Source organism: Leuresthes tenuis, unplaced genomic scaffold (assembly GCF_036924035.1).
Source record: "Leuresthes tenuis unplaced genomic scaffold, fLeuTen1.0.hap1 SCAF_1, whole genome shotgun sequence".
In the NCBI taxonomy this organism is placed as follows: domain Eukaryota; kingdom Metazoa; phylum Chordata; class Actinopteri; order Atheriniformes; family Atherinopsidae; genus Leuresthes; species Leuresthes tenuis.
The window spans coordinates 24,198,985-24,222,728 of NW_027325355.1; the positions used below are offsets into that span (position 1 = coordinate 24,198,985).

Sequence of the window (23,744 nt, forward strand, 5' to 3'; positions counted from 1 at the left end):
ACAATTTGTGAGATGTGAGTGTGTTTTTGACAGAGGATGAAATGGCAACAGAAAACTGCTGATTCCAGCCGAGATCCGGTGCTGCTCGACAGCACAGCAATAAAAAGACTCAACTGACTCATGGCTTTGTCTGGAAGTCTCAAGGCTCTGCCGCACTTAACAATTCCTCTCAAAGCCTCTCGCTGCTGTCCAGGGAAACGTGTTCGATCGTGGGCTGATACTTTACCGCCCTTTGTTGCCTTTCCTTTTGTAAGATTAATATTTTAATGTGAGTATGAATTAAATACTGTTTTTTTTTTGTCTTATACGCGGCTCTCAGTTCATTCTTTGTCTAAAATGAGCTCTATCAAGTCTCTTTAAAGGGGGATTTTGTAGCTTTTGTCTTTTAAAGTCGTCACCACAGGGGGGCAGCGTTTTACCAGGTGTTTACCACAATGTGTGAACTGACCTGGATGGTTTATTCTAAGGAGCAGCTGGACTTCTTTTTCCTGGTTCTTGATGACGTTCACCTCTCATCCAAAAAGAGTATTCAGTTCAGATGAGTTAGTGTCGAGTCTCAGCTTATAAGTAGTTCTGAAGAAGTCTGTAAAATACTTTTGAACCAGTTTATCTGGAAATTGTTGTCAAGATAGATGCAGAAAGTGCAGCAGCATAAAAAAGAGAATGATTCACACATTAGATCGTTACAGAACTCCTTCACTCCTACCAGGGATTAAACTCCAAGTTAAGCCTCTCTCTCAGACTACAAATACAACAAAAGCTTCACAATTAAGTTGTGAGATATTCCTGATCAGTAGATTTTAAAGAGTATAATCAATAACACAGACACCTTTACATGTACAGCTTTAATTATACACGTTAGCAAACATATGTGACCAGTTAGAGCCATAATCAAAAATAATTCTTCCACATGGAGAACCTTAAAGAACCTGAAACAAACACTTTCCTCTGTTTGGCTGATTTCTGTAAGGCAGCTTTCGTATGAACGCACTTCTTTCCTCAGGTGACCTGGAAAGCACCCCTGCATTTCTCTGCCATCGCGGAGAACCTTCCAGTCCCTTAAATGCACCTTGAGGCGTCAAAAATGGAGGATGGATAAAGTTTCCAGTGTAATTTAGGCGCTGAAACGCTGGCATCGTCATCCTGTTTGTAAGGTAAGGAGGTGGAATGAGGCTGGATCCACATGTATGTGCATGAGGGACACTGATGTCACTCATGATGTCACTCCTCTGTTTGGTCAGTACGAACGAGTAATGGTGGCGTTATGAGGGTAATTATAGGGACTGGATACTGGATAGTGTAAGATTGCCAACTTCTATGTGGGTGACCTGGGTTCAAATCCCCTGCATGAGAGGTACTACCTCCAGTAGGGGTCCTTAGGCAAGGCCCCCTTACCCTACCTGTAAGTCGTTTTGGATAAAAGCGTCTGCTAAATGCATAAACATAACATTTCCTTTTGTTTTAAAGTCCTTTTGTCAAATTCCCCAAAATTGACATGATGGGAACCCTGATCCCTGGATAATAAAATGTAGAACCCTTAAAGGTGTATTTTTAACTCCTAACCTGACCCATCTGTGAGTGAGAGTGAACCAGAAAAGTCAGCGGGGCTCCAATTGTGTGAGTCTCAAACACGTAGTATTACGCCTTAATTATGTGAATCTGCAGCATTTTGCACTCTGGACCAGTTTGGCGCAGTCAGGTTGGGCCGAAGCAGATGATATCCAACGAATCCATGACAAGCCTGTGCCAACTTGTTCCTAAATCGAATACGTACAATTAGTTCGACTGAAACAGTTTGAAGGAGGCTCATTAATGGTTACTCTGCAGAGGCATTGGTGACATCAGAATCTCAGCTGGGTTAAAGGGGAACTTTTTAAACCTAGACCTTACTAAGTGGTCCCAGTAGAGTGCCTGTGTAGAAATCCCTCCGTTTCTCAGTCAGGATGTCGTGATCCACTGTATCAAAAGCTGCAGTTACGTCCAAGAGCACAAGGATTACACGGGGACCAGAGTCGGAAGCTAAAAAGACGTCGTTAAAAACTCTTAAAAGCGCTGATTCTGTGCTGTGAAATGTTTTAAAACCAGATAGAGAAGTTTCAAGAACATTTTGTTCATTTAAAAGTCCATGAGCTGCGAGTAGACAATCTTCTCTAAGATTTTTAAAAGGAAGGACAGTTTAGAAATGGATAGAATCTGTTTTTTAATCAGTGGCTGCACAACTGCATGTTTGAAATGTGCAGGAACCACTCCTGAGGACAGGCTGCTGTGTGAACATGGCCCAGCAGTGGGGAAAACCTCCTTAAAAAGTTAGGAACAGGGTCATTGGGCGGGCCTGGTGGCTTTAAATGTCCCATAGTCTCCTGCACAAAAGGCAGGGTCACAGGTTCAGAAGAGTCGAAAGCAGCAGAACCGGGGACAAGCACTGAGGGGTCGTAAGCAGGAAGTGAAGTAAGTGCTCTGATAGAAGGGACTTTAGCAGTGAAGAAAGTTTTCACACACATGTTCTGTGGTGCATTCAGAGCAGAGGGAGGAGAAAGCCTGCATCAGTTGGATGATTGGACTTGTGGACTTGTTTGGAGCAGGCAGTAGTCACATCGGATCTTTATCCAGTAAGTCTACAATCTCCTTCCCTGCCCAGCAGACCTCTCCTGAGGCCTGGCTCTGCCCGAAAAGATAAAAGCATCCGAAAGAGCTGCTCAAAAGCCCCGGCAGAGGGGCGTTGTTGGTGGCACCATCACCAAGTCCTGGGGGTTATCACAGAGGCAGGCATTTCTCTCAGCTACAAACAGCGAGGTGGTTTATTCCTTTTGTCAAGGCCAGAAAAAAGTCACAGCTTCTGGCAGCAGCCTGGAACGAGCAGCTGAAGGACTTCCAGAGAGGACCATAGTCAGGCTGATGTAGATCTTATGTCAGAACCAGCAATCAGATGGTTGCACTGAAAGAGATTCTGCACTGGGAAGACTGGATTGGAGAGTCATTTGAGTAGGGCTGCAACTAACGACTATTTTGATAGTCGACTAGTCATCGATTATTGAAACGATTAATCGACTAATCGGTTAATTACTAATTAAAACAATCCAAAACTGAAAAAGGATACATTCAAGCCATATTTTATCTTGACTTTTAACATTAACTGAAAATGCTAAGAAGAGTGCTAACAGTAATGCACCGACAGTCAAATTAATACCAAAAAGTGAAAAAGATACAGCCTGGTTGTAACTGTGTGTGAAGCTGAATGATACAATTTTAATGTTGCACTTTAATGTTAAAATCCAAGACAACTCCGCTTATTTATAGCTAGCAGGCTCTATAATGTCTCTGAATTCTACACAGGCACTCTATTGGGACCACTTCATCCACACGCCCCCCTGCAGCACAGCTCATTTACTCCGGTAAGAACGTCCATCTTACTCAAAGTCGTCGTTCACGTTGTCAAAATCTGATAAATATCCTGCCATGTTGCACAAAACTATCAGCAGCAAACTCTGTGTGAAGTTAGCCGACTGCCACAGAGCACGGAGTGAATAAACTGTGCTGCAGGGGGGCGTGTGGATGAAGTGGTCCCAGTAGAGTGCCTGTGTAGAAATCCCTCCGTTAGCTCTCCTATAGCTGCAAATAGCCACATAACAGCAGCTATGAGCTAACAGAGCTATAGCACACGTTCATTCATTCATTCTTCTTAAAGTATTGGTGAAATAAAGACAGATAATGCCTTATTTAGAGGCTGCATCCTCTAAGCCCCGTTCACTCCGTTATATGGATCTCGAGTTATCTAAATATCCTCTGAAGGACGCCGACTTTCACCAAACTGTTCTCAGTGAGTAGATGAAGGTATTTCATGCCAGAAATAAGGTTTAAAAACACCGGAGTTCCCCTTTAACAGCGTCACATGCCTCACACACACAGCTGCCCACAGCGACTGAAGCGTGTTGGTCTCAGGGAAAAAGTCTCACTACATATATCCTGTCAGCTCAGAGAAAGTGTCAATCAGCTCGTCCAAGTCAGCTAAAAGGAATGTGCCGACGCTGGCAAATACTCGCTGTCCGTGTCCTGACAGCAAAGAACTGGTTTTTGTTCAGTTCTTTCCCCTTTAGTTAACTTTATCGATCAAAGGGGGGGTTTGGCAGAGTGTGTGTCCCACTTCTGAGGAGAGCCTGAACATAAATGAGCATGAGCTCAAATGCTAAAGAAAACTAGCTTCCTTTAAGATCTCCTTTAGCGTCGCAAACACCTGACCTTCCTGATGAAAAGGAGGAAATAAGTTCCTTCTAAATGTCCTCGTGGCTGTAACTTTCAGAGTGACATTCACTTATTTTCAACTGTTTTCAAGCATCGGGTGCTAATATTTATGAGCACATTATCAAACACTTCAGCCTCAGTTGAGCTAACGTGCATCATTATCCTCACTGGGAACTCTAAAAACCAACACAAGCGAGTAGTTTTAGCAGATTTGTTGACTGCTTCATTACTAATTGGATGCTGTGGCTCTTTGTTCATCTGAATTGTGCAGAACTACCTGCTGCTTAAATCTAAGGCACGGCTCTTTTAAACGGTGCGTTGCCGCCATCTTGTGGTGATTTACAGAATAATATTATGATTGAATAAAAAGTGGTGATGTTAATAGGTTTTGAACGAAGGAAGTCTGACACAAAGATAGATGAGGGAATATATTTTCTTTCATTAACAGCTTTTGTGCATGTGTGAATGATATGATGATATGATCAATAACACAGGAGCGGTGCTGATTAGGCGCTCCGGCGTGTTCATTTGACTCTTGTTGTCATCTGATGACGGGATGCTAAAGATGGAGCAACAGAAGAGAAATCTCTCCGGGGCTCAGAGCAGAAAACGGAGGAGGGAGAAGGAGAAAGAGTTGGAAGGGATGAAAGAAAAGTTAAACGTGCTGCACTCAGTTTACACGCCTGCTGGGTGCCGCTGGAACATGTAACTTGACTTATTTTTTGTTTTTGACTAAGTGGATGACCTGCTGTGCTGTTTTTGTTTTTATTTTGCAGTGTGAGACCCCCCCCCCCCCCCCCCCCCCGATATTTTTATCAATAAACAATAAATATTTTAGTCTGACAGTGAAACATTTCTTAATGCGTGACATGCAGTAATGAACCGTCAGTTCAACAGCAGAGCTCTCCCCCTCTCTCCCCTGCTCTCCCCCTCTTTTTGCCCCTCTCTCTCTGGACTTGGAAGCTATGCTGGAGATGGGTGTAATTGAAGAGTCCCACAGTGCCTGGGGGAGTCCCATCGTTCTTGACTACAAGAACTGTGTGGCCCATCCGGTTCTGTGTGGACTATCAGAAGGTGAACGATGTGTCACGATTTGATGCCTATCCTATGGCCCGGGTCGACGAGCTCCGGGATCGCCTGGGCACTGCTAGTTTTTTTACGACACTGGATTTGATTTGGGCTACTGGCAGATTCTTTTGTCTCCAGAGTCTAAGGAAAAAAACGGCCTTCTCCACTCCATATGGGTTGTACCAATTTGTCACACTTCCATTCGGGTTGTTCGGGGCCACATTTCCACGCCTCATGGATCGGGTGCTGCGCTCGGATGCTGCATATGCTGCCGCTTACCTGGACAGCTGGCCGTCCTCGGGCAAGACCTAAGTGTAAGTCTCTGTGGATAAAAGCATCTGCTAAATGCATAAACATAAACTATGACATATAGTCAGCCCATGGGGGGGTAGGAGGGAGTGGGAGCTGACCATACATCACGGGCTATCACACTAAGTTTGACCCAATATTGTCCACTTTTCAGCTTCGCTGTCAGCTGTGGTTAGTTTGGGTTGGACACATGGTCAGGGTTAAATATCACCATTGACATGCTTTGTGTTGGCGACTAAAACAGCACATATTTTGGCTGAGATATTCATAAATAGATCTACACACAGCTTCATATCACTGGAACTCTGCCTGAAAACAAAACAGTGTAAATGTGAAGTGCTCCTTTATTATGACGCTTCTTGTTTTGAGTCCGACCAAAGTACCTAAAACATGTTTTCTGGTAAGACTGCGCTGACCAAAGCGTATGAAATCTTTTTTTTTAAAAATAGCTTGAGTGTTAACCTAGCTCCTAACTAGCTACTAGAACATTTCTTCAGAAATTTTGATGAGTGCCGATGGAGCTCCTGCCCTGAGAGATAGAGGCTGTCATGATGTAATGTGTTGGGAGCAGACATAACACAGTGGCTGGCATAAACCTGTTATAACAGGTCAGCCATCTTGGCTGTGGCCTTATAAGCAGTGGCAGCTGTGTGATTAGTTGATTAATTGGAGCTGATTTTATATCATAAAATCCCATGATGCAGCAAGAGACCCCTCATCCTCTGATGCTGTGGACAAGGTGAGTTTAAAATAAACCACATAATTTAGCTGTTTATCTGCATGCTGGACCGGTGATGACCTTGGACATTATTCAGAGAACTGCCGAAGACCACGAGGAAACAGATCCTCAGCGTGACCGAGGCCAGCCTCTGCAACCTGGAGCCAGAGACCCGGTGGATACCTGGGCTGGGCCAGACTTTAGACTTTAAAACTATAAATATTGATATCCAATTAGACACCTAACGATTGATTAGGGAGAGATTTCTTTACTAAAATAAAATTAGAAACAAAAAATCTGCTGTTCTCCCCAGGTTGTATATTTTGATAAACTATTAAAATAAAGCTTCCAGTATTCAACCAAACAGGAACAACAAAAGTTTCTGACTGAAAGACAGACTGCTTCAGAAGTTAAATTGTTTATCAGGGTTAGGGTGCATCAGAATCCTGTGTGGTGCTTCAGTGGTAATAAAACCAAATGTCCGACTCTACATGATCAAAAGCTGTCGGGCTGAAAAAAGGTGTGGATGTCCGACATGCACAAGCACAAGGTTTTGGTGGGTGACTGATACTCCAGACAGTTTATGGCTGGTGTTAATCGGGTAGGCCTTTGTTTAACAATGTTTATTGCTGTTTATCCATGATTTCAAATAATTCTACAATGGTTTTTAGTGCAAACTATTGGCCCATAAGTTATTACCAAAGTAACTACTTGAGCACCAGTTAATGTCCAAATTACTCAAAAATAACGTATTGAGTTGAAATCATTTGTTGACAGTCTGGTCCACCCCCACAGTTAAAAAAAATCCCAACTGATCTGTATCTTATGTAACTCATTATAACCTCATTCATTAAGTGAAATCAGTAATTAGGTTGAAAACAAACGGCAGAGATAACGGATGTGATTCAAAAGATACAGAAGAAAAGTATATATATATAAAGCCAACATATATAAAGCAAACCCCACAGATGTGGGCGCTAAAACAAGAAAAACAAAGACACAAAGACCATATGTCTGTTGTTATGCAAACTGAACCGGAGCAAGTTGTCCCTCCTCACTTTCCGTCGTTGTTGTGCGAAAGGAGACGTGCGAGTTGATAGGTAAGAACGAGACGTACTTATGTAATACTTTCACCGTAGTTCTATCGGTATCTTTCAAACTGAACAACAAGACTTCTGCGATGGACCTTTTCCTGTTTAACATCTAAATCGTAAGCGATTTATCAGCTTCTGAAAAGAGAAAGTGTCATGACAAAGAATCCGATCAGCTGACCGAAAGTCTAACCTTCGCTAACGGTAGCTGCTGCTAATGCTAGCTGTTTGCTAGCTAGCTGCTTATTTAGTTGGTTATGTTTGAACTGTGTCATTTTGAGGTAATTTACATCTGTCAGTGGTTTATATTGTAAGAAAAGGTGAGATAATCGCGATTTATTTATTTTTAACTTTCTTTTTTGTTAGTTTAATTAAAGATCCACACAGTTGTTGCATCATGTCTGCTTCGGTAACTAGTTAGCTCTGGTTAGCTTACTGGATGTAAGGCGCTAACTTGTTCTGTTGCTTTAAATAAATGTTGTTTTGTTGATTTATCCAACAGGTTTAAAGGTGAAGAACCACAATGTCCAGCAGTGTAAGTGACATAGCATCTTATTTCCTAACTCTCTTATTAACTAACTGAAAGGCTGCTGTGCTTGTGTAATGGAAGACATTTGGAAAAGTGATGTAAAATTGAGATAATTTTAAAATGGTCCTTATCCAAACCCCATACTTACTGAAAAGAGTCCAAAGACACCCGTGTTAATAGTGAAAGTGAGTGGACTTTTAGCACCATTTAAAGATCTGTTATACAACAACATATCAATAAGAATATGACTCTAAACTCTAATTGTTCTTCTTCTTGTTGTTGTTCTAACCAGTTAGTTGATGTTTCAACAGTTTCCTAAATGTTGTTGCTCTTCCCAACTTCTTGGAACTGTCATCTGCATCAAGTTTAAGCAATGAAATGAATTTAGTTTAACGGGATCTTTTATTTTTGGACTATTGCAGATTAAATCCAGGATTGAAATGGTTGCGATTAGTTTCTATTTGCATTTTGAATTCCACTGAAATGGTTTTGCACCGGGATATTTCTGATTTTCAAGTGTCTTAAGCTCATCATTAAATATATTCCATAGTTGTCAGCTTCTATATCTCTTACTGTATTGGATGATTAGTTTCTTTTTTTTAAAAAAAAAAAAAAAAAAAAAAACTTTTTTTATCCCACTTAATTGGATTTTGTGAATATAAATCGTATAAATACCTATATTTCTATGTTTTGTTAAATGAAATGTGCATTTTTAACCGGAGTATTGAGATAAATAGCTGGGCAGATTGCAGGGCTTCTTGCAGCTGAAGCTGCAGACAGTCCAGCAGGAGGCGGGCTCCAGCTTCAGGGGTGCTATAAAGGCTATAAACGGATGGTCGTGCTCCTCTGCAGGTGCTGTGTGTTCAAAGAGGGTTGGTCCTGTCACAGACTGCTGGTCGACGAGCTTTGGCTTCTGCCAAGGTCGGCAGAACCAGGACGTTCTCTACTGCCAGCTCAGATGAGCCTTACATCAGCGTGTCTCCCACAGACTCAGGTGGGTCCCACACCTGTTAAAATGACTGTTTGCTCATTTGTCCCAACTGAAACAAACGTAAGGCTAACCGACGTCTTTATACCAGCAGTTTAGTTGGTGAATAGTGTTTAAATCAACAGTGTGTGTGTGAACACTCGCTTTAACAGCAGTTCACGGCTCCAAACTCTGCAGAGTATTTATGAATGCTGCTGCAGGACTTGCACACGCTGCTTCGGGCGTTATTAGGAGTAAAGCTGTAAAATAAGAGATCTGGAACCCCTGTCCTGTCCATCCAGGCCCAAGGACCGTGTGGCCAGATGAGAGCATGGGCCCGTTCGGACCTCAGGACCAGCGCTTCCAGTTACCGGGGAACGTTGGGTTTGACTGCCACCTGGAAGGCATGGAGAACCAGAAGAAGACTCCAGTCCACAGGACGGTGCCTGACGTCCTGACGGCTCCAGGCAGCGCAGAGAGGCACCAGTTCATCCTGGCACAGTTTGTCAACGAGTTCCACGTACGTTTTCCTCTCCTCCCTCTCAGCACCGCTGCTGAAGTCTCCGGCAGCTCTTTGGCTTGATTTCTAATGGTTAGAAATAAGACAAACGTCATGAATGACCTGCATAGGAAGTCATTTTCAGCTCATGTTTGCTTTGCTTAACAGGGAATTCTGGGCCCTTTAGCCACCAGAGTCCACAAAGCTGAGCGGTACTTTAACCAGACAGACACAGACTGCGCCGTGGCTTCCTGCCCTGAGCTGTTAAGAAAAGGTAAGAGCAGGTTCCGCAGCATCTTCATAACCTGAAGCCACAGAGGAGAGCCTCTCCTGTAAGTCTGCTTCCTTTGTGTGTCAGAACTGGAGCTGTTGTTCCCCGCGGCGCCCGCCGCCTCCATCACGGTTGTGACGGTCACACAGAGGAGCGGTCTGTGGGAGGAGGAGGTGGCAGAGCCGGACAGAGACCAGCTGCTAAATAAAGTGAGACCGCTGATCATGTGTCTACACATGTGAGCAGATGTGAAGCAGCTGCTGACTGCCATTTGTCCTCCCTTCAGTTTGTGAGCGGTGCGAAGGAGATGTGTTTCGCTCTGTGGACCGCGGGGTACTGGGCAGACTTCATTGACCCAACGACAGGAACAGCTGTGAGTTATTTCTCTCTGCTTTCACACTTGTTTTAACTCCCCAAACGTGTCGTTTTAAAGTCGGAGACGAGGTGTGTGACGTTTCTCGCCGTGTTCCCCGGCAGTTCTTCGCAGCTCCACCCGGTCAAACGGCGCTGCGGACAGACGAGCAGCTCGCACATCTGGGTTTTCACATCGAGGTGTCGGGCTCCTGCACCGTCATTCGCCACATCCTCAGAGGGACGCCTTTATTTGTGGGGACTGTTTTCACCAACGCACCCACCAACAGTGCCGCTATTGCCAGACTACAAGGACTATCTAATGTACTTGAGGATGAGGAATAGGCTTTTTTTAATTTATATTTCTGGAAATCTGAGCACAATGCCTCTCGTTGTGGTTTGAAGACGCTTGACACGTGGTTAGGCTGCTTTGTGTCAGTGTTACTGAGGACTTGACTTGAAGCTCCAGGACATCCAGGGAGAAGCGCACTCGGTGTAGAAAGTGTTAATATTTTAGAGTGTGATCTATGTATTTATGAACTGGAAACCGATCCGATGTCCTTTTGCAGCCGGTTATAATGTAGAAGAAAAGAAAGTCAGACACTTTTCGTACCCACATGTACACTATTGTTTCTGCTCCTCTGTTATCTGTTGCACTGAGTGTAAAAGCTGTTTCCAGTGACGCACAACAGTGCAAATAAAATGATTTCTTATCAGGCTGCAGTGACTCTGTGCTTCCTGAAGGTGTCACTGTCTGCCCAGCCACAGAAATGTTGACCCTTTTCTTCCAGCGTGGAAGAGAGAACTGAAACAGCAGTGAGGGTTTTAATGCCACATTCCAGCCTGAGAGCTGTTTATTCAGATGAGTCGTGTTTAGTTTCATCCCAATCTTACCCGGATTTGTTTTTACTGCTAAAGCAAATCCAAAGAGATCCTCTGAAAAGCAGCAACTGAATCCTTCATGTTTCCTTTCACTGGTTTTAAACTCAGGACAGCGGCTGATGGCAGCAGAGTATTTACGTGTGCAGCTGCCAACAACATCAAACACCTGAAGTGTGACCAAGCAAAGCAGACTGCTAACATTTGTACTTTGAGTTTAATTCTGCATCTGGTTTGTCAGACGATTTGAACTCACCCAAAGTGTTGATGAGCTTCACCCGAACGTTTTGTTTTGATTGTTCTTATTCATCCAAAAACTCGCTGAATCCCAATAATCTCAGCTTTGTGTCCCATGTGGAGCTGCTTCCACACCGCAGACGTGTGGGTATGTTTGAAAGCTCCCAGGTTATTTATTTAATGCACCTTTACTTCTTTAATAACACATCTGTTCTGTAAGTGAACCTGTTGAAATGTTTGTACAGCGGATAATTCTGCAATAAAGGTGACTTGGATGAATAAAGATCTGTCTTAGACTTTAAAACCTGCTTTAATATTAAGCATTTTAGTCACAGATGTGCTCATATCACAATAAAACAGTTAATCTGGTCAAATCCACCGCCTCCTGTGGACTGCACGGGTCTTTTATTCAAATTTCATGACAAACTAACTCACTTCACGCTGAACATGTATTACATATGTGTGGATTTCACAAACAAATTCAATGTACAAAACCTGTGTAAAAGCACACAGTCGTGGCTGAACAATCGTGCACTGATACAGTTTAAACATTTAGCATAAATTAACAGAGAACAGCATCATTTGAAGGCAACATGCTGCCGAGTAAAAGAACAGAGAGACCTGAAGGAAGGCTGAACATCATGGGCTTCCCTCTCAAACACAACCAGCCGTGCAGCTGCTGCCCACAACGCTGATGATGATGATGAAGTAGGCCAGCACCGCAGGGCGAAGCCTCCTACCTGAGCTGACCAGAGGAGAGGTGGAGGAGAAAATGGCGCTGCTGTTGTTGGTCGGCACCAGCAGGTTGCAGATGTTCCCCTCGCAGCAGGACGTGCACACCTGGCGGGTGAGAGAAGAATGCTGGGAGGGAAACGTCTGCAGGGTTGTGGGCACTGAATCCTGAGATCCCCACGTACCTGGTATCCGGTGTCGGTGCCGTCGGTGCAGCCGGTGAAATGACAGCTCTCCAGGGTGGCGCAGTGCTTGGTCACAGACACACTGTCTCCGTGGTTATCCATCATGTGGAGCGTGTAGCAGTACCTGGTTTCTGGAAGGAAGGAATTCCGTGATTCATTTTGCACGTCTTTATATTTCCCACAAAGTGAGTCCAAACCACTCCACTCCACAGCCAAAGTGAGGCGAAGCCGATGTACCTTTTGGACAGTAGACGTCCGGGGCCCAGCGGTTGCACTCGTAGTTATCTGCAGCGTCTTCACAGGTGAAGCACTTGAAGCCACCAGGATGAGGCGTAGCTGTGAAAGACACAAACAGACTTTTATAAAAGACTTCTCTGTGTCCTGCTGACCCACAGCTGGTGAGAAGAAGGAAGGGAAACTGACAGAGATGATGCAAAAATCCCACCGGAAACAAAAAAAAAGCTCCTTTATCCTCCAACTCAGCCTGAACCCTCTGAGACGAGCTTTCTGTCATTTCTTTAAGGAGTCTTCAGGAATAGTTCTCCAGGCTTCTTGAAGGACATCCCAAAGCTCTTCTTTGGATGTGGGCTGCCTTTTGTTCCGTTCTCTGTCAGATGATCCCACACTGCTTCAATAATGTTGAGGTCCGGGCTCTGGGGAGGATTCATCCCTCCATAAGACCTGTTGCCACTGATTTTCAGTCCACTTCTTGTGTCATTTGGCACAGCTCAGCCTTTTCTCCCTGTTTCCCTTCCTTAAGAACGGCTTCTTGACAGCCACCCTTCCATGGAGACCATTTCTGATGAGGCTTGGGCCAACAGTAGATGGATCAGCTGAAGGTCCAGATGCATCTCTCAGGTCCTGTCAGGTCACAGCTGGATTTTTTCCTCTTTCTTAAGGACATCACTTTCAGATCCTGTTCATCTGCTGTAGATAGTTTTTTAGGCCTGACACTTCTTCTTTTGTCCTCCACTTGTCCAGTTTCCTCAAATGTTTTAAGGACACACTGCACACCATGCTGAGATATGCCAAGTTTTCAGCTAATAGCTCTTTGGGAATCACCTTGTTGCTGCAGAAATCCTATTTTCTGTCTGTCAAACTGTGTTTTCTTTGCTGTTTTTCATAGATGCAACTAAAGAAATGGGAACAAATGATGTGTCTTTGTGACTAAAGTGTCTAAAGATCCAATTTAAAACTACCAGATTTTTCCACATGTATCAGAATCTGAAAAGATAATGAGAGATAAGAGTGAGTGGAAAGTATTCATTCTGGGCAAAGGAACCTAAAAACATCCTGGCTCTCAGCTCAGGTCCACCTCTCAGTTGGAGGCCTGGATTCATGCGCTTTCTGCTGCATTCCTGCCTCTCACTTTGACCTGGGGCCCCTGGCAGGTAGAATATTAACTGTACACAGCCGGTGTATGAATACTGCAGCGTGTTTCCAAAAAAAAAAGCCCAACAAACCCTGCTTATTATGACCCACAAAACAATTCTATCATCACTCATCATCATATGATATCACACATATATCAGTGAAGGTTAAATGTTGTGTTTGGGTTTGTTTGCTATTAAGTTGTGACTGATTTTTTTTATTTTAGTGATGTTTCATGGACTTAGTACTTAGCAGACATGAAAGAACCAAGTTCAGGGTGTTTTTTGGCCAGAGATGCACAAATATTATCAAGAGATATAAAAAATCTACTGTCTTTGGGACTCCTGATATGCTGCCGCGTGATTCGTGAATAAAATTCACCCTCAGAGGCTGCAAAGATGAGTGAGACTGCTGTGGTTTTTCACCACAACAAGATGTGAGTTATTGCAGACTTGGTCTCTAAGTTCTCTGCCATTTTGACCACAGCTGACCCTGTGACCCCCCCACTGCCGCTGCAGGTGACCTGATGGTGGTGAACGCGTAATAAGTCCTGAATTCATTTGTAACAGCAGCTCTGTGAGGCTGAACCTCGACGCTGCGGTGCTCCAAACAAAGCGTGCACAACATAAGTGTTTTTAACACTTCTTAAAGGTATAGTTCTCTCTTTTTTGTTCCGTCGAGCTTCACTTCTTAAGGTTACATCATCTCATTTATATACAGTCTATCCGTTAGAGACAAAGTCCAGAAACACCTGAGAGTTTGGCCAGGAGATGGAACAGAAATCAAAGTTAGCGGAGCACCAAATTTGGACAACAACGCGCTCACTTGAGGGATGCAGCAGGATGATGTCCTTCAGGGTGAAGTCCCGTGACTGAACGGCTTTCAGCCGGTCACTGATGGCCGTCAGCAGCAGGATCCAGGCCACCGTCGGCCAGGCCTCCATCACTGGCCCGCAGTATCTTCATCCACTTACAGAGAGAGTAAAGAGAGCTTAGAGTCACAGCTTCACTCAATTCAGTCACCAAATGAAGGGCTTAAACTGTAGCACACGTCTTTACAAGGCCTGGTCAGGCTGATAATAGAAGGAATAAGTGTATAAAAGTGAGCAGCTCTGTGTGCTGCTGACGCTGTGAGCCCCGTTCATCTGTTAAATGTCAAAGGAACCCTGTGGGTCAGCGCCCAGCTGTGACTCTCAGCCTGATTATATTTACTTTACTGGAGAAATCACGGTTGTTATTAATAATATAGTCACCTTAAATACGGTGCAGCAATCTGTGGAACACCTTGAACTGTGGGATGCTCTGAGGTGATGAAGGTGGTCCAGTCCAGCTGTTGTCTTCACCTTCTTCTGTCCTTCTTTGTCGTAAAGCCCCTCAATCAGCAGTCCATCAGCGTCTATGTCGGACTGCCATCTGAAAAATAAACCTCTGTGAGGCCTGTGGTTGTTACGGTTACAGAGACTGAATGTTTAAAGGTGTTTTTCCACTTTCACAGCATTGCTTTGGGCTTCAGTGGTTTAAGTCCCTGGACTAATTATTTTAGAAATAAGAGATGATTAACTGAATGGTCACGATTGTTCTTAAATTAGACGCTGATATCAGTTCATAACTTTGTCACCAAATTAAAGAAATCTCCCAAAGACACGAACACCAGGGAGTTTTAGGATAATGTGCGGAGAAGAAGCGAATAATGGTGGCTTTACACGGCAGTAAAAACACCCCTGGTTCGTTTACAGCATGTCAGGAATGGTGGATGAGACCCCTGAGCTGCTTGTGTTGATATCACACACATAATATCATCTACTGTGGAAATCTACACACAAATCAAGAGAAATGCGAAATGATTCGATTCCTACCGAGACGCGTGGGATATGCTATGATTCAGGGACAATCCACTGTCTAACAGAAGGATTCGGGCCGATTTGATGCAGTTTAATCAGGTAGATACACATTAAAACAAGACATTTCTGTAAATGTGCTGCATTCAAACGGGAATATTAGATAAAACAGACATTTTGAGGAACAGACAAACACGGCTGCTGGTTCCTCACCGTGAGACACAGGTCTGCTACAGTATTTGATTGTGAATTATTGATCGAATTTGCACATTTTACAGCACCGTGGCTTTAATGTATGTTCAGCCTCTCAACCACAACGTGAGCTTCGAAATCTTCAGCAGTGATTTTAAACATAGATGCTTTAAGTACCTCTTTGGTTGGAAAATGTCTGTTTTTGCCTGTGCTGGGTGTATTAATTAATTAGCTATAATGATTAATTATGTCTTTTTACAGCTGGTTCTTGTTTAGATAGTGTGCAGATTATATATCTGCATATACCTCTGTTTTACATTGATGTTGGTGTGAAAATCTCACACTGTGACCTTTAAATGTAGAATCAGCCCATTTTGTTCAATGCAGGACTGTGTAATTCCATATATTTAAAGTTGGGCTCAGATTTGTGTCACTGAATCGTTACGCCCCAACAGAATGGAGAATGAAGCATGGGAAGTTGATTTCCGGAGTTATTTCTGTGTATTTCTGGCTGATAATCTCCTCAAGAAGAGAAACTTGTGGAGATTCTCATATTCAGAAGCAGCTCATCCGGTGCAGGTCAAGGAAACATGAGGGCTGAGGTGCGTAAAATGTCTGAAAGCGGGTTATTTTTGTGGAATAATGCAATCTGAAACACTTCTGATGCCATTAAGTTTCTTCTCAAGTCCTAAAATGTTAATTTGAGAGTTTAGTTTAGTTCCACTTCCATCATGTTAGAGTTACCTGGTCCCAGTTATTACTCATTCTTCACCACGATGACATCAACAAGCGTTTGTCCGGGCTTTTTCCAGAGCTCTCTCTGGAAAATGCTCTGCTCGGATCCACTGAGATGTCAATCAATGAATTAAACACCAGATGACCTGGTTTTTCCTTTTTGTTCAGATTAGCAGATTTGCGTGAGATCAGCACTGAGTTCAGATGTCTCTGACACTACTTAGACACTACTTCTATCCCCGGGCACTGTGCCAGGCGGTGTGGCTGTAAATGCCTTGTTTTCTTTGCATTATGCATGCCCCAGTAAAACTGATCCATGCAGACCAAATACCCATAAAGTAACACACTGTAAGTGGAGCAAAAACACAGAAGTGTACATTTTTAAAAGCAAAAGAAATCAATTTAGTTCAATGTTTCTATAGATGCAGATACTACATGTTAAATCTGTGAAGTTATTAAATAGAAAATGTGTTTTTCAAGCTTAAATTCAAAGGTTTTCGTGTTTTTTTCAGCAAATAAATGCTGTGGTCGCAGCCTTTTTGGCTCCTAATAAACCCAGTCTGTGATATCTACAAATAGGCTGCTGTCCTCCCAAAAAACAGTCGTTTTTTTAATAATTTCACAGGAAATGACAGCTCCTCAGCACTGTTAGGATAAGACTAAAGCCTCCTGTCTGTTGTCGCGTCTTTTTAGCATTAAAAAAAATGTCTGAAACCAAAACTTGTAGCATTACAATGCTAGTTTACTGTTAGCCTCTGCGATAAAAGGTTTGGTCCTGAAAGCAAGGATTAGTGAGATGATTCAAAAGGCTTCAGGGGTCTCCCAGTCCAAGTGCTTGAACTTATTCATCCATCAAGCCCCTCGGAGCACTGTGCTACTGTATAGCTCATAATGATATGCTGTATTGCTGAAAAGGAAACTTGATTAGGTCTCCAGCTGTCTGATGGATGTTTAGCCTCGCTTGCAGTGAAATTCGGTTTGAATCTTCGAGGACCGGGCAGAAGAGCAGGGATTAGGTACAATAGCTCCCTGTTACGACTGGAGGGGATGAAGGTGAAGAGGTTTTATATCACCTCAGGGTTCAGTCAGCACCGACAAACTACTTCAGGCTGCAGATAAAAGACCACAAGGAGCTGAATGAAGCTGGAGTGAGTCTCCCATGACAACAAAGGCTAAAGTTTGCCGACGGAGTAAACCCTGAAATCTGCTGAACTGTGCAGCTTCTCACTCTGAATATTATAAACCTTTCTGTAGCTTTAAAACACAGAAGCCACTCAGTCATAGAAGTACATCGAATGAACAGCTGTTGATGAAAGCAAAGAGCTCACACACGTGGATGGAGATTCGAGAGATGAGCTGTTCATCAGCCAACAGGAGTTCAGAGGTTAAGTGGTGTGTCCAGCAAACTGTCACATTTCATACGATATTTATGACCAAAAACACATGACCTAAAGCTTTGTCGTCTCCTTCAAATAAGTGTGCATATAGCAGAGCCTTAAATATGTGGGGAGTACATTAAATAAGGCATCAGTTACAAGTCACATGTGCGTTTGTGACACTTATTGCTCATAGTTTTCAGCAGAAAACATGTGCAGAGGAATGTGTTTACAGTAGAATTTATGGAGGGGAAAACATGGAAGTGGGATTACTGATGAAGCAGAGAGACAGACTGACAGAGGGGTTAAATACCGGCGCCCCTGCAAAAGTTCTAATCTATCACCTGAAACTAGAAGGCATCATCTAATGTTTGACACTTTTCCAGAAGTTTTCTAAAATCAAGCTAAAGCTCTGGTTTGTCCATTTGTTTAACCCCTTTTTCCTCTACTGGGACCACTTCATCCACACGCCCCCCTGCAGCACAGTTTATTCACTCCGTGCTCTGTGACAGTCGGCTAACTTCACACAGAGTTTGCTGCTGATAGTTTGGTGCAACATGGCAGGATATTTATCAGATTTTGACGACTTTGAGTAAGATGGACGTTCTTACCGGAGTAAATGAGCTGTGCTGCAGGGGGGCGTGTGGATGAAGGGGTCCCAGTAGAGTTTCTGTGTAGAAATCCCTCTGTTAGCTCTCCTATAGCTGCAAGTAGCCACATAACAGCAGCTATGAGCTAACAGAGCTATAGCACACGTTCATTCATTCATTCTTCTTAAAGTATTGGTGAAATAAAGACAGATAATGCCTTATTTAGAGGCTGCATCCTCTAAGCCCCGTTCACTCCGTTATATGGATCTCCAGTTATCTAAATATCTTCTGAAGGACGCCGACTTTCACCAAACTGTTCTCGGTGAGTAGATGAACGTATTTCATGCCAGAAATAAGGTTTAAAAATACCGGAGTTCCCCTTTAACTTTTTGAGTAAAGTGTCGGAGTTGTGCTCTGAGACAGGTGGAGGTATACGTCCTGGTGGCTCACAGCCCCCGCATACAGGGAATTTTTCAAATCGCTAACATCGCACAGGATACGCTTTGACTGAATGTCGATTGGCTCACAGCTGGATTGAGCCAGAAGGAGCCCAAATCAAGAGATTTTTTAACAAAACGATCAAAATTACAAAGCTAATCTTTGTCTTTTTAACAGCAAAGTAAAGCTAAAGGACCAACAACAGCACCAACACAACAAAGAGCATCCCACAGCTCAGGCTGTACCACATATTTAAGTGGCAACAACATCGAAATGTGTGTTCGTGAGGCACGAATGCAGAGAGCCAGCAGAAGTATGGTCAGATGCGAGCGTAGAGAGTTGTACACGACCATGATATAAAGACAGTAAAACAAATCTGCTGCATGTCATCACTCTGCTGCTTATCGATGTCAAGCAAATAGCAAAGAGTTGTGTAGACGTGGCAGTGTATGGTTGATATTTAGAGTAGCTTAATAAAGTGTGGAAGTACCCTCCATCTGTGAGCCAATCAATGTCTGAGCCTCAGGAAAACTAGCTGCAAGTTGCTTAAAATACATGACAGCCTGCATGCTGAGACATGCACAAAGCCACCAGACCCTACAATGATTTCTGCACGAATGGATGGAGAAATAAATGTGAACGAAGTCCTTTTTGGAGCTGTGAGCTTAGCTAAGAGTTTCAAATGGTAAACTTTGAACATGAGCTGGTTCGATTTGTCTCTGTGAGATTTAAAGACTCGTCTTTACACGCTGAGATTTCTCCAGACTCCCTGAATCCGTTTCCTCGGGTGAAACTTTATGGTAAAAGTATGAAATTCTGAAAACTTTATGTCACAACATGTCATTTCCTTTAGCTTTACACACCAAAACCATGTTTTACAGATGGTTTATTTAATTTTTCTGCTTCTTTTGTCCATTAAGACTACGTGTCAGCTTACATTTCCAGACTGTCGCTCTGCTCTAATAAAATCCTGATTTCATAACCACAGCCTCATCTGATGAAATCACCATTCAAGTTACCTGAAGACGGCTTCTGTGCAGTGAACTTTATTTGAGAATCCAGTAGATTAAGTGCTAAACATGAGTAAGTGCCACATACTTTGCATTCATTGTGACTGAGTGTATTTAAAAGGGTCTGACCCAACACACCCCCTGGTTCACTGATCAAAACACAGCCAACGAGGTGAATTGTTGAAGCTGACATGGAACGAAATATCAAAAGTGCATGAACAAATTCCTCAGATGAAGGCTAACTGCTCCACACTGGTCATGTGTGTCAGAAGTAAAGTAAATCAAAACTTCGACCACCAGGATTGCCTTTGAAGCTCAGCAGCTCAGATCTGCAGACCAGACACATATGGCAGCAGCTTAACTCTGTTCGTACGGCTGCTTTAGTCTTCCTCTCTGTCCTCAGGTTAGAGGGACAGTAAATGGCACTTTTCCTCCTGAGCATCTCCATCTGAGTCACTTCATGACTGTTAGACTTTTACGAGGTTCTTGCTGAGCTGTGCATCTTGTAAATTGTTTCACATCCTCACAAAAATGTTCAAATCCTGAAAAAGGTCACAGCAGACCGCATCTGACAGCGTGGCTGCCTTCGGTGATGTCGGCTGATGTGTAATTACAATGAAAAAAAAGAGTCAACAGAGAGCTTGAGCTCTTAAACAATGAATGCTGAGAAGCCTGAGTTAACCCTGGTTCTTAACTTAATTTAATTTAAGAAGTTGACTGAACTATGAGGCTAAATCAATTTAAGTCCTTCAGGGTCATTATTTCTAAAGAACTATTACTTTCAGATGGTGCTCTGAAAAGTCCAAACTATAAATCTTAACTTGAAATAACTTAAAGCAAACACACACCACATATTTGAGATACATTTGTGAGGAAAGATGAGTTTATTCCACTAAAGAGCAATGTTTATATAACTATATATACAGTAAAAGTGTTGGTGTTTTCATGTTAAAAGCCGAATCTGAGAGGAAAAACCTTCCATTGTTGAGTAAAAATCTGTCCAAAATGCAGTCAGATGCACGACCAGTTTATGCCCACATATATAATAGAGTAGTTACTCTACATTTAAGTATTTTACACCATAGTAGGTCTCACAGTTGTCGCGATTCGTTTAATAATCTTAACTCTTGAATCGTTACCGTTTGTTTTCACTTAAACGTGATGTTTGGCCGACAAACGCGACATGAAACGGATTAAAGCGTTTAATCATGAGCCCAGCCGGTAAAAACTTACCTGCGGTGTTTCCTCCGTGAAGCCGCAGCAGACTCTGGAAACTGCGCTGCTGCTCCGCGAGGCTGAGGCGCGCTGCGTCACACATACGTCATCAAAACGGCCGTCACTCACGATAAATGTCAAGTTTTCATTCATATTTACTGGAACTGGAAATAACAGACATATTTCTGTGGGTAAGTTTATCAACTTAACATTTATGCGAGAGTCATCTGGAAGAAATAAAGTTCCCTCTTTGAATTGTAATGTTTTACACATCAGTCATAAGGTCCTTAATGTCCGAAGATTAGGTTAATATAACCACACACAAACAACAGGATGTGCACTGTTACAGCTGTTAAACAAAAACTAAAACAAAATGCAGAAGGAGTGTGTGAAAAACTAAGTTCAGCCTCATTGCTTCCACTGGTGCTGCTGATCAATGCACCTGATTAACTGATCATCAGTCAGTGTGAGCAGCTCTATAAAAGAAGAAGTTCTGTCAGTTTTCAGGTGCGTGTTAACATGATGCCAAGGAGGAAAGACACCAGCAATGATCTCAGAGAAGCAGCTGCTGCTGCCCATCAGTCTGGGAAGGGTTATAAGGCCATTTCCAGACTATCTGGAGTCCATCGTTCTACAGAGAGAAAGATTATTCACAAGTGGAAAACATTCAGGACAGCTGTCAGTCTTCCCAGGAGTGGACGTCCCAGCAAGTTCACCCCAAGGTGAAGAAGCCCAGAGCTACATCTCAGACTCTGCAGGCCTCAGTTAGCATGTTAAAGGTTAAAGGTCATGACAGCACAGTTAGAAAAAGACTGAACAAGGATGGCTTGTTTGGAAGGGCTGCAGGAGAAAGCCTCTTCTCTCTAAAAAGAACATGGCAGCACAGCTTAGGTTTGCAAAGCTGCATCTGAACAAAGCTCAAGACTTCTGGAACAATGTCCTTTGGACAGACCAGAGCAAAGTGGAGATGTTTGGTCCTAATGCACAGCAGCACGTTTGGAGGAAACCAAACACAGCATATCAGCACAAACACCTCATACCAGCTGTCAAGCACGGTGGTGGAGGGCTGATGATCTGGGCTGGTTCTGCAGCCACAGGACCTGGGCACCTTGCAGTCATTGAGTCCACCATGAACTCCTCTGGATACCAAAGTATTCTAGAGTCAAATGTGAGGCCATCTGTCCCACAGCTAAAGCTGGGCTGAAACTGGCTCATCAACAGGACAAAGATCCCAAACACAGCAGCAGATCTACAGCAGAATGTGGGAAAAAGAACATAATCAAGGTGTTGCAATGGTCCAGTCAGAGTCCAGACCTCAGCCTGACTGAAATGCTGTGGTGGGACCTTAAGAGAGCTGTGCAGAAACCAATGCTGCAAACCTCAATGAGCTGAAGCAGCGCTGGAGAGAAGAGGGCCGAGATTCCTGCAGAACAAACTGCTTCTGTGTTTTTGTTTAGTTTTTCTCAGATAAATGACGAGATAAAATACTTTTTACTCCTCCACATTCCTCAGAAAGATGTTACAAAGCATGTGATCATCGTCTGAAATGTGAAGCGTGCATTAAAAACATTAAAATTATTTTTTTAAAGATTAGGATCAGGATCAGAGAAATGTCTCTCAACAGAAATGAGGATTCATATGATCTCTGCAGGCAAATTAGAGAAAGACACACCCTCAACTGCTCCTCATCCACATTCCTTGAGTCAAAGACGAGGCGCACTGGTGCAGACTTCAGTCAGACATGAAGCCATCACATTCAGTCACCATCAGATAAATGCTAAGGAGTGCACGTCTGAAAGGGGCTATACATGAACTCATCAGTGACAGGCAGCGGCCCTCTGACCCGACTGGATATGTGATCTCTTGCAGGGAAGGCAAAGAAGAAGAGAGCAGCTCCTCAGAGAGGAATTTCAGCAGCATGTGCACACAGATGTGCTATAATAGCCGAACAGATGGCCCATGCAGGATGGAAAAGGTTCTCAGCAGCAGCTAAAACATGCACACTGCTCAAATGACAAAAGCTAACAGTGGTCCATGCTTTAAATATTACATCCCAGTGTTAAATGAGTGTGTGGTGGACAGTAAAGGGGAGCTGCAGCTTGTAAGCCTCGTCAGCACAATGACAAACCGCTGGATTTAGGCTGAAATGTGACTTTATGAATCCACTTCTTTGATGAAAGGAGAGAATTCATCATGATAATAATAAGTTTGGATCTCACAGCAATAAGGTTTTGGATTTGAACCTTTTCTGTTCAGGGTTTACATTTCCTTCCTGTGCTCGCCTCGTGTTTCCATGTGATGGACTGGAAACCTGCCCTGGGTGCTGCCCCCTGTCAGTTCTAATAGACTTCAGCCCCCGGCCCCCCTGGCTGGAGTCTGAATGTGTCCAATGGTATTCATGGAAGCTATATTTAAATTTAGGGATCAAGATTATCTCAGGTTTTATTTAAACTTTTTTTAAACTGATATTTTATTTACAAAAGAGCCTTAAAAGACATTTGAATATTTAATGAATAATATGAGCTCATTTTGAATCTGATGGCAGCGACATGTCTGACAAAAGTTGGGAAAGGAGCAACAAAAGGCTGGAAAAGTAAGTGAAACTAAGAGGAAACGGCTGGAGGAACATGTTGCAGATAATTAGGTTAATTAACAACAGGTCAGTGACATGATCGGGTATAAAAAGCACCTTAGAGAGGAAGAGTCTCTCAGAAGTAAAGATGAACAGAGCATTCTGCAAAAAACTGTGTCAACAAACTGTGGATCAATTTCAGAATAATGTTCCTCAGACTTTGAACTTTCCATCATCTACAGAAGATAATACCAAAGGATTCAGAGGATCTGGAGACATCTCTGAGACCTTCAGGCTCTCAGGCAGCTCTGCATTAAAATCAGACCTGATTCT

At 43.2% G+C, this 23,744-nt stretch overlaps 2 protein-coding genes across 3 annotated transcripts; one reads left to right on the forward strand and one right to left on the reverse strand.

The window, feature by feature from the left end:
• The first annotated feature begins 7,415 nt into the window (after nucleotides 1–7,415).
• mmadhca (metabolism of cobalamin associated Da) lies at nucleotides 7,416–10,758 on the forward strand. Of its 2 annotated transcripts, none has more exons than XM_072371410.1 (8): nucleotides 7,416–7,434; nucleotides 7,928–7,960; nucleotides 8,807–8,948; nucleotides 9,224–9,441; nucleotides 9,589–9,694; nucleotides 9,779–9,900; nucleotides 9,978–10,064; nucleotides 10,169–10,758. In XM_072371410.1, the coding sequence occupies exons 2-8, from the start codon at nucleotides 7,949–7,951 to the stop codon at nucleotides 10,385–10,387; spliced, it is 906 nt and encodes a 301-aa protein (XP_072227511.1). In that variant the 5' UTR covers nucleotides 7,416–7,434; nucleotides 7,928–7,948; the 3' UTR covers nucleotides 10,388–10,758. The 2 variants fall into 2 exon arrangements, with proteins under 2 accessions (XP_072227511.1, XP_072227432.1); XM_072371331.1 differs by lacking the exon at nucleotides 7,416–7,434 and adding an exon at nucleotides 7,444–7,544.
• A 1,037-nt stretch (nucleotides 10,759–11,795) lies between these two features.
• Nucleotides 11,796–20,916, reverse strand: lypd6 (LY6/PLAUR domain containing 6). Its single transcript, XM_072379564.1, has 6 exons — nucleotides 20,858–20,916; nucleotides 14,699–14,858; nucleotides 14,272–14,414; nucleotides 12,313–12,411; nucleotides 12,076–12,206; nucleotides 11,796–11,998 (listed from the first exon to the last, which is right to left on the reverse strand). Exons 3-6 carry the CDS (start codon nucleotides 14,387–14,389, stop codon nucleotides 11,813–11,815), a joined length of 534 nt encoding a protein of 177 aa, XP_072235665.1. The 5' UTR covers nucleotides 14,390–14,414; nucleotides 14,699–14,858; nucleotides 20,858–20,916; the 3' UTR covers nucleotides 11,796–11,812.
• Nucleotides 20,917–23,744: the final 2,828 nt, after the last annotated feature.

Bases quoted from the DNA above. Each gene is read 5' to 3' on its own strand.
- mmadhca (XM_072371410.1), top strand. The intron at 9,695-9,778 runs GTAAGAGCAGGT...TTTGTGTGTCAG, and splicing joins CCCTGAGCTGTTAAGAAAAG to AACTGGAGCTGTTGTTCCCC. The intron at 10,065-10,168 runs GTGAGTTATTTC...GTTCCCCGGCAG, and splicing joins ACCCAACGACAGGAACAGCT to TTCTTCGCAGCTCCACCCGG.
- lypd6 (XM_072379564.1), bottom strand. From the start codon at position 14,389: ATGGAGGCCTGGCCGACGGTGGCCTGGATCCTGCTGCTGACGGCCATC. The intron at 12,412-14,271 runs GTGAGCGCGTTG...TGTCTTTCACAG, and splicing joins CATCCTGCTGCATCCCTCAA to CTACGCCTCATCCTGGTGGC. The intron at 12,207-12,312 runs GTACATCGGCTT...CCTTCCTTCCAG, and splicing joins GGACGTCTACTGTCCAAAAG to AAACCAGGTACTGCTACACG.